Source organism: Scleropages formosus, chromosome 1 (assembly GCF_900964775.1).
Source record: "Scleropages formosus chromosome 1, fSclFor1.1, whole genome shotgun sequence".
Taxonomy (NCBI): domain Eukaryota; kingdom Metazoa; phylum Chordata; class Actinopteri; order Osteoglossiformes; family Osteoglossidae; genus Scleropages; species Scleropages formosus.
The window spans coordinates 39,474,802-39,485,415 of NC_041806.1; the positions used below are offsets into that span (position 1 = coordinate 39,474,802).

At 43.1% G+C, this 10,614-nt stretch overlaps 1 protein-coding gene across 3 annotated transcripts; it reads right to left on the reverse strand.

Annotated features, from left to right (window-relative positions):
- Nucleotides 1–647: 647 nt before the first annotated feature.
- Nucleotides 648–4,780, reverse strand: LOC108929225 (protein yippee-like 5). Of its 3 annotated transcripts, none has more exons than XM_018743593.2 (3): nucleotides 4,595–4,780; nucleotides 1,886–2,088; nucleotides 648–1,806 (listed from the first exon to the last, which is right to left on the reverse strand). In XM_018743593.2, exons 2-3 carry the CDS (start codon nucleotides 2,024–2,026, stop codon nucleotides 1,582–1,584), a joined length of 366 nt encoding a protein of 121 aa, XP_018599109.1. In that variant the 5' UTR covers nucleotides 2,027–2,088; nucleotides 4,595–4,780; the 3' UTR covers nucleotides 648–1,581. The 3 variants fall into 3 exon arrangements, with proteins under 3 accessions (XP_018599109.1, XP_029104329.1, XP_029104291.1); XM_029248496.1 differs by lacking the exon at nucleotides 4,595–4,780 and adding an exon at nucleotides 4,155–4,226; XM_029248458.1 differs by lacking the exon at nucleotides 4,595–4,780 and adding an exon at nucleotides 4,108–4,129.
- Nucleotides 4,781–10,614: the final 5,834 nt, after the last annotated feature.

Consider the following 10,614-nt stretch of genomic DNA (forward strand, 5'->3'; position numbering starts at 1 on the left):
GGTATAAATTTATTCGCTTTTTTGTTTTTTCACTAAAACTGAATTAAAGGCGTTAAGTGGGGGATCTTGCAGTTAGTAAATACGAAAGATTTTCGGAAAGACATTTTTGGGCGAAGCTATGAATACAGAGTTCTGCTGCCATCTAGTGTCCGGGTTGCTGTACTGCACCGGCAAGTGCTTCCATTGCGCTAACGCTGTTCCCAGCAGAGCTGCTGCTGGACTCTCACCATTTCCAGAGTCGACAAAGAATGACCTGCTGGGCTTTCAAACCCCCTTTATTCAGATCACCGCACCTTTTCTGCTGTTAAAATTCCCTAAAAGTCAATTTCAAAAGTCAAGTGAAATACTGGTTAAGGATCAAGGCTTGTGACCCAGGAAATGCTTGATTTTAAAAATTAATAAAATAAAGCTTTCCTTTGATTTTAACTTGTTCACTTAGTACAGCCATGATAAAAGGATAATGCTGTAAACTTAAGATTGTAAATAAAAGTTTAAAGCAGTACTCGGTTTAGAAGGCACCTGAATGCCTGAGGACTATAACCATGTCGGCTCATTGAGTCAGATTCTTTGTCAAATTAGGCTGAGAAAATACCATTTAAAGTTGTCAGCATCCCTGGCTGATATTTACAAAAGAAAGACAAGCAAAACACATTTAACATGGTTATTTTATTTAGAAAGTGTCACTACAACAGAAACCCAGAAAAGAAAAACCTTCACTATTCACTTTATGACTAAAAATATCAACCCTTATTCATTAACATAAAATCTGAGGAGATTTAAAGTAACAACACACAAATGATGGCTGTTTCCGTCAAATGAAAATGGGCCGGACAAGATGATCAGAGTGATTGGTACTCAAGATGACCACTGAACTCCCTCCCAGGACAGATGTACCCCATTAAATACTAACCAGGTGGACAGGAAGAGGATTAGAATGCGCTACATTAAAAACACAAGGACTCCCTCTTAGCACAGCACCACATAAGACAAGATGTACATGCATGCAGTTGCACACACATGCAATGTCTGAAAGCACTTACTAGGGGCTGAACTGGTCAGAACCAAAACTACAAGGCTTTGCTCGCTCTCCATAAGTCACGATACACATTACCATAACGTTTACATATCCACTCCGAGAAACTTGCAGCACTGTGAAATAAGCACTTTATTCTGTTCCACGGACTGCAGCAGCTCTGGTTTTAGAGACGTGGTGCTCAAAGCTACAGCGTCGAAGAATGTTGATGTCACAAGACTTTAGGTGGATGCCAATTCATCTTGCAGAAGGCATGAAGCCTGCGTTTCCACATGGCAATCTCCAAGGAAGAATGTGATCGCACTGCTGTCTCCCACACCTGACCCCCTTTCTCACATATGAATGGCAGGTAGCTGTGTTAGCAGGCCAGATCCAAGAGAAAATCGCTCTCAGTATGACAACACCACAGTATTAGTGCTGGTGGGACACAGAGACGAGGCACTGAGATGTGTCTGGACCAGAGGACAGATGCTGGAAATGACAACTGTCAATGGAGAAGCAGCAACGTGTGCAGGCAGGAGGGGGCAGGGAGAGCCACGGTTGGGGCATCAGGAGTTGTCAGAGGGGACATGCTCCTCAAAGCCTTCGCTCTCCCTCACCAGCGCCCTCTCAAGGATGACGCGGCCCTCCTTGTAGCGCTGGCTGTCCTCTGTGGCAAATTCGTAGATCCAGCCTAGTTTGCTGTTGCAGTTCTTACAGCTGACATCGCGCACCATGTGTCTGCCGGTGAGCATCACGCGATCCTGCACTTCGCTGTATTGCAGGTTCACGACCTGCAGGTGACAAACATGCATCACAGCCAAGCTGCTCAATTTAACTCCCGGACAGATGGAGCAGAGCGGTGAAGTATACCTTGTTGAAGAGGAAGGCGCGTCCCGTGGCCCCGGTGAAGCGTGTGGATATGAGCTCGGAGCGGTTAGTCAGGATGGTGTCGCAGTTGGCGCAAGAGAAGAGGCGTGTCCCGCCAATGTGGTCCAGAAAGATCCGTCCCATCCCGGTGTTCTCAGTTACGACTCGGCGCCAACAAGCAGATCAGCCAGCAGGTCACTGCAGAGCTGGGAACACAAAAAACGGCAACAACACATCAAGGGCACTAATTATTTTTACAACAGCTTACATGTTTACCAAAATTCTAAATCAGTAACATGTTACTTGGATGCACTCAAGAGTACAGGAAATACTCCAATCAGATACACACACAGAGTCTGAAACTGCTTGTCCCAAGCAGGGTCGCAGTGAGCCGGAGCCTAACCCGACAACACACAGGGCGTAAGGCTGGAGGGGGAGGGGACACACCCAGGACGGGATGCCAGTCCATCACAAGGCACCCCAAGCGGGACTCCAACCCCAGACCCACCAGAAAGCAGGACCCGGCCAAACCTGCTACGCCACCGCACCCCCTCCAATCAGAAACAATCATGGGGTAAATGGAACAGATTTTTACCAGGAAACATACAGCGTGGTAAGGGGGATTGTTACACACTCCAAAGCCCACGTGTCTCAAATACAGTGAGAGATCAGACTTGCGAGCAGCGCTGCGACTGGCTGCAGAAAGCGGACGGGTCTGCAGCCCAGGGTCACTTTGCACTGCGGCTCTCAAACCCACGATGCCGCTTCCTAGTTTCTCCTGCTGGTGCAGCTTCAGCTTTCTATATTACTGCACTGCAGCACAGCAACCAGATGGCAACGGGAGGGTCAAAGGCGCAAGACGTGCGGCTTCACTGCAACGGCAACAGTTAGCATCGGTGTAAAGGACCGCACGCTCTCGTGACACCCAGAGAAAAAAGGATACCAGATATGGGTTTGTAGGATTTCCAGGAAAGCATCCAACCCCCACCACTGAACGTGTGAGAAAAGGCAAAGAATGTCGTTTGTAAGGTGCATTAGGACATAAATTTAAAAAAAAAAAAAAAAAAAAAAAAAAAAAAGTCCTCTAGAGTGGCCATGGATGACTGGCTGGGTTTCAAGTGGCTGAAGTGGCTTTAGAGCATCAACCTCACAACCCACTCTGTGTGTGTGTGTGTGTGTGTGTGTGTGTGGGGGGGGGGGTCTTTCAGTATTTTGTTTTGCATACGGTGGTGCAACAGAATCATAGAGAGGCCTCCTGAAAAACACACACACACACACACACACACACACACACAGAGCTCACCAGCGGTATACATATGAAAGAACAACTGCTGCTTAAGTTCCATAAATCCCCACATTTCCAAATTTCAAAATGTAGCCGTATTTACAGCGCTCTACTTCCACGGAAAGTACCAGAACAAATCGTGTAATGTGTTGTGTTGATCCAAATAATTCCCCGGCAACAAACAAAGACACCAAACTGGAGGAGTCATAACATAAACGATCGAATAATGGAGACAACATTCGCCACAGATGACCACGCACGTTAACATGTTTTTCTTATTAATGTGCTGTTTTTGTTTTGTTTTATTTTCCTCTCTCTCTCTTCCCCTCTGCCTTACAGATGAAGAGTGCGCGCGCTCTTTGTGTCTCCACGGGCACGAGCGGCGGCGGCGCGCAGACGCTCTGCTCCGCTGCGCTGCGCTGTAAACACGGGCTGCCATGTTGGTCCGCAGCCGTCACAACAAAGCGCACACGCAGACACACGGACACACACACTCGGCGACTCGCGCTCACGGAAAACGCAAACAAACGAAAAACAAAACACACGGGACACGCAGACGAAAGCGTCCGTAGCGAGAAAGCAGCGGAACTGCATACGGTAACAAAGAAAGAGGGCGCGAGGACGACTGTTCAAAACAAACAAGCAGCACAAAAACAAACAAACACAGCTGATCGCAGCAGCAGTGTAAACCCGAGTGACCCCCCCCCCCCCCAACCCCACAGACCAACACAACAATACAGCGGGGTAAAATGCCATTATTGTACTATTTAAAAAAAAAAAAAAAAAAAAAAAAAGAGACGTAAACGCAACATACAGTTACAACGCAGCCCCAACTGTGTAAAAACAGCAGTAAACAAACGACAACGTGAGTGCAAAAAAGACAGGCTTAGCAGCGTAACGACGTGACAGAACAATAACAATGAAATGAATGTAAGCTAACCAATTATGAGAAAAGCGCCTGTGTAAACAGGAAGGAAAAGCACGAACATTGTTTGCAGCCGCACAACGCGTCCGTATCAGTCTCACAATCAGTGTCCCAATCATGTGCACCAAGGGAAACACACGACCGTCGTCGAGCGGCTACTTATTATTTAAAAAAAGAAAAAAAGCGCTAATTACAATTAAAAATGGTAACCGTGGTTACAGGCCGTAGTGTGTGTGCCCCCCCACCCCGGAACGGGACGCGTAGTAGCGGACAATGAAGCAATGAAGTCCCACTTGTGCGGTTTAGTTGAGCTGCGCCGGGCAGCAGCGCCCTCGGCCAACCCGGTTACCCGACGGTAAACACCGTGGCGACCGAAAAATCAACTCGGACGACTAATGCGGAACCGCTGTTGCGCAACAGTGTGTTTGAGCCTTCAGAAGTCACCCTGCCTCACGATTGTCACAGCCGAGCCGAGGAAACTATTGCACTTTGTTCCTCTTACCTCTTCTTTCTGTGTGTGTGTCCGCTGTCCTCTCCGGATCCCGTGTCTTCGCGGTGTTTCGCTCGCAGACTTGTTGTCGTTGCTGTGGTTTTGTTTCTCCCACTTAGCTGCGCCTGCTGACTCTCTCACCGTCGGGCATGTTGAACCTGCCCTCCTCTTACATCAGCTGACTGACACACACCCGCGCCCAGAGAGCGATTAAAAAAAAGGGGGGGGTTTCTACATACGTTGACGGTCTAACAGTCATGTACGCTGGCTCCTCGTGTTACGACCAATCAAAGATACGAACATTTTTCCCCCCCACTTTATTTGCGTTTTTCTGCTTCTATGTTTCCTAACATTTCTGTCTGCTGAGGAATCTATACAGGCCAGCAACAGATGTCGGTTAAATGCACCTAAACAGAACGGCAGTGCCGGACCGTCTTAATTCACCTCGCTTCCTCAGTGTTTACAGCACTAGTGTGGTGTTCCTCAGTGCTGGTGATCAATAACAAGGTGACACACGTGTTTATGGGACCAACAACTGGCATTGAACAGGAGCTTTTGGTGACTGCTTTTTTTATTTTCAGTTATTTTAATTACTTTATACACTACACTGAAAGTAAATGTATTAGGTTCTGTAAAGACTGTGGATATACAGTAACTATAACTCCTAAATATTCTATTGCTTGTGCTGTGTCATTAACTTTTTTGATTATGACTCATTTAAAGTATGTTTGGAGTTGTGAACAAAGCAAACTTAAAATCTCTAGTCCTAGTGTTTATATGTCTTTTTCCTACAGGTGCTCTGGTTTCCTCCTGCAGTCAAAAGACATATACTGTAGTTCAGATGAACTGGTGATACTAATTTACCCTTAGTGTGTGTGTGTGTGTGTGTGTGTGGGGCAATCCTCTGATGGACTGGTATCCCATCCAGGGGCCCAGCCATCCTTCCAGGATAGGCCCCAGACCGATCGGACCCTGAAAAGGATAAGGGGTTCGAAAAAATTCATGAATTAATTAATTAATGAATGAATGCATAATACTGTTCAGTTTTTATCTTTCACAAGGCCATTTTCAGTGTGTGTCCTCGTACCTGTGGACTAATGGGTAACAGAAAGATAACAGCTTTATGTAATGGCAGCTATCAGAACATGATTTTTTGTGATACAATCAGGCATATCTTTGTGTGGTGTCAGTCATGGTCAAATATATCACGTCTAACAGTCCCAGTGATACAGGTTATTTATTATTCCATAGATGACTTTGCAGGTCAGGTTGCATTGAAAAATGTACTTTTGTACAGTTCAGGTGAGACAAGAACATTTTAGGATTGTTTTAAACATGGTTATTTTATCTTAAAAGATTCCACAACCTGTTCATACAGTATAATGTTATCCAGCTGGAGTGTTTTTCAAATTATAGCTGTTATATCCCAAATAGTTTAACTCACTGATTTCCTGGTGAGTTTCCAAGTCTCCTGTCTCCTCTTTCACAACTCCAGTCTCACCTTTTATGTTTTCTCCTTGAGCATGTGGACTATCTTATTGAATCCTTTTTCTATTTTCTTGTTCAACTTCTCTGTAATTCCTGCACTGTCACCTGTATATACCAACAATTCTTGACTTGACACAAATCACTACAAATGTTGTGATGGTGTGTGCATTTTAGTTGCTGACCTTTAACTAAAATAATTAGGTAACATGATGATGACATTTACCAGAGATAAATATGAAATCTTGTCCTATTCCCTGTTTTTATTAACCATTCTAATGTATTGGAGGAGCATTGTTTTGGAATTTATTTTCATTAACTCAGAAATCAGAATTATGTGTAATGGGGCAGTGAGTAGGGCCAGTACCCTGTGGTCTGAAGGTCCCTTGCTCAGTTCCTGCTGCTGCTATAATACTCTTTATTGATCCACGTACTCTGAAATGCTCCAGAAAATCCTGCTGTGTAAAATGGGTAGTTGCTTACTGTACAAACTCTTTACTGTGCTCTATGAAAAGGTGTCCGCTAAATAAATTCACAGTTCAAATATAGATGGATTAGTTTTTTTTTTTTTTTCCCTTCATTTCCTATGTGTGTGTCAGTCACAGTTAACTTCAGATTTTCACAATGTTCTGAAACCAGTGCCAAGTGCTTCTGAATTCTCTCAGGTGGTTTTATACTATCTAATTGATTCAAAGGCAGTATTCTGTAATTTTTTTATTACAATTCTGAGCAGATACAATAATGTATGAAATACAGTGTAAGAAAAGAAGTTCTTAGGCAGATTGGTTATTTTGATATTTTTAATGCTCATTTTGTAGTAGAAATTGGGTTTTTAATACATTAATTAATTTAAAAAAAACCGATGTTCTCTCCAGCTCTCCCCTTTCACGTGGACATACACAAATACAATACAAAGACAGAAACTCCGTAACATATATTTTTTAATTACCTAAAAGGCACAACATATTGTAATGTTGTTTAATACTTTAATTTAGCATATTTTTATTGCCTGTCTCAGGATTCTGTGAAAAACACACGTCTATCTAACACTTTCATTTTAATTTTTTAATTATATAACAAAAGAGGTGTGTATATCTTCCAACCCATATCCTCCCTCTCCTCCAAGGTCTGTACATTAAAAGGTGATAAAACTATCAGGAGTCAATATCATTTCCTGGTTCACAAGGTGGTCACACTAGATTAAGTATGGACCTGACTTATACTGGAGGTAAACGGCTATAGAATATACTAGAGTCACCACACTAGGCATGTAAATCTTCACTGACAAATCAAAACAGGAAAGTACACATGCAGGTTAATTGTAATACACATTTGACAAGTGATGTGTTTCGAGAAAAAAATAAACAACATGAAAAAGGAGTTTAATTTTGAGGCAAATAAATCACAATTCATCTGCAAAGTGACTCATATTAGGTTTATTGCCAATTAGCAGTATGTCTGCTACAAAAGAGAAGTTTGAAAAAGGCCAAATGGTTAGTGTCTGGATTTCATGTGCAAAAACTGAAAAATTATTCAATTTTTCAAGTGGAACAATCTCAGGAATGTCAGCATATACCAAACATGTACAAACTGCATTGGCAAAGAGGAACAGTGGTCCCAAGTTGATGCTCGCTGACAGGGATAGATGGACACTTCACAGGATAGTTGGTAAATGACACAAAAGTACAGCCTCAGAAATGACCACAAAACTGAATCGGTACCTCTGTGACCCAGTTTCAACAAAAACTACATTATGAACTTCACAAAGGTGGAATTTATGGCAGGAGTGCCAAATGAAAGCCGCTTGTATCCAAGGCCAACGTGTAACCTGCTGTTTTAGCACAAAACCTGGACTCCTGAGCAATGAAAACGCATGGTCTGATGAATCATCTTTCACCGTACTTCCTACACCTGGATGGGTTTACCTCTGGATAAAGGATGCCTTCAAACCTGCAATGTGTGTTGCCAACTGTCAAACATTGCAGGGGATCCACAATAATTTGTGCAGCTTTTATCCAGTCAATGCTATACAAGTCAATAGACAGATGTCCTTGAGCACAATCTCTCCTTAACATTCCCTCCTCCCTCCCACAAAAGATCATTATCTCAGCTTGTTAATGACTGGTGCACAAGACAGGACGGACAGATCTGGCTGTCACTGGACTCACAGGTAGTTTGGAAATCCAGGCAATTCATCCTGCGGAGAGGTGGACAGTTATGGGCGCTGCGAGAAGAAACATCCTTGTAGCGGTGGTCTTGGCCTTACTGGGACTTCATGGAAGCCTTTCAGGTTTTCACACCTTGTTTTTATCACTTTTTGTTTTTATTACAAGAAAAAAAAAAATTCCATTATCGTAATTGATTTGGTGGGGAAAATTGTAGTAAGGTGCAGAAGGCTTTAGCTGACTCAGTTTGCGATAACTTCAAGGTACAGGGAAGACATAATATGGTACAGAATGGTGGATAAATCACAAGTTGTTAATAGTTCTGTTGCTATTGTTCAGTCTAAGCAGTTAATAGATTTTTAACGATAGACTTTGTTCTTTGAACAGGAGCATGTAAATGTTTGCCTGTGATGTGTAAGGGGTGCACCGTCAAGGGAACATTTTTGGGAAATAAGATATTCAGAAAATATACTTTAATAAAATTGCCCCAGCGCTTAAAAAAAAATGTTAGAGACTGTCAGATTTTCTTCAGACAAAAACACAATTATCCTGGATACAGTAACTTTTTTTACACTAAGAATTTTGGACTGAATAAATAACTCTCTTCTCGGCTTCATACATGGGTTAAAAAACTGCAAGTAAATTTTTGAGTGAGTGTTCACATATTTACAATTTACATGTGTGATTGTTGCTTATGTTTTACAGAGGAGCCAGTTATTTCTGCAAGACATGACAATCACCAGCAATGGGAATCTCAGACGGTGAATTTTTTTCTGTGTTTGTGTCTATTACTCTCTTCTAATGCATACTCAGCATGTCTGTTTTTTTGCAGGTTGCTGAGGTTTTCTGTGCAGATTAAAGTACAGTGTGTGTGCTTGCTTATCAAAGTGTGTGCAGCTGAATGTGAATGTGTGCGACGAACCTTACGGAATGTGACAACCTTTCCATCTTTTTAACAGACACAGAATCAAGTTCCCCTGCTTTGTGCCCAGACCACTTCTTCCGTACCTCACCCTTCCTCTGGTGAGCCCTTTCTGCACACAAACCATCCACGAACTGCTCAAAATATTCAGTGTTAGTTATTGCAGCTAAAGAATAACCCTTTACTACACTAAAGAATGCTTTATAATCAATCGCTATTCGAGTCGCTTACCTGACATATTTTCTACTTAGAATTATGCTTTTTATAATTTTGAAATGACTGTGAATTGCTTTTAAATTCAACTTCAGAATTTCCAAATGATAACATGGGTTCTTAATCTGGGGTGAAGGTATAGGCTTCAGGTAAAGGGTTGCTGCAGAAAATAACAATGTTAAAAATAAAACTATTCCTATCAGTGGGATAATTTTGCACGATGGTAATCAGTTTTCAGTGCACTAAACCAAGCGCAATATTTTTTCTCAACTTATTTACGGGCAACAGGGAGGTGTGGTGGCGCAGTGGCGCAGTGGGTTGGACCGGGTCCTGCTCTCCAGTGGGTCTGGGGTTCAAATCCCACTTGGGGTGCCTTGCAGTGGACTGGCGTCCCGTCCTGGGCGCGTCCCCTCTCCCTCCAGCCTTACACCCTGTGTTGCCGGGTTAGGCTCCGGTTCCCCGCAACCCTGTATGGGACAAGTGTTTCAGATTGTGTGTGTATTTATGGGCATTTTTCTTGGCGTTGAAGGGCTTAACTTTCACAAATTTCCTTTTGAGGACCATAGCCCAGAAAAGTTAAAGAACCTCATGCTTGAAAAAAATCCATCTTATTTTTGAAGTGGACAAAATGAGACTTCAGATATAGTGGACAAAATTCTCTGACGCTGAGAGGACTTCCTTCCATTGCAGATGATTAGTTACATCATGTCTTTTGGAGCAGATACTGATTGACTCGTTCTTCTGAAGTATATGATCATCTCAAAAAATGAGTGATGCCAGAGTACAGATCTCATTTTCTTTCTGTTTTCTTCACTCAGTTCACAGCCTGAGACCATCTGACATATCAACCTTATCTGTCATTGGGTTCCCACGCACACAGAGGTAGGCCCCAAGGGTCCTTCATTGTTGCTGTGCAGGAAGCATTGTGATGGCTGTCATATTGATGGAAATGGGAAGAAGGCACTAAATCTGCTCACAGATTGATGTCAGTGTGGAAGACCATTGACTGGCTCGTAGGCTAATGGCAGTGTGAGAGAGCACTGGACTGACTGACAAATGAAAGCATTAAAGAGCACTGGACTGGCTGACAGACAGTTGAGTGGATGTTGAGAGGGGACAGTTGTGGGTTTTGATCAGCTGGCTCTCCATAATGTACCTTTTCAGATCTTTCTTCTCGTTTTGTAATTCCATCCTTTCTCTTGCTCACCCCTCTACAGGAGTGAAGTGTCCCGAATGGTAAACCGATT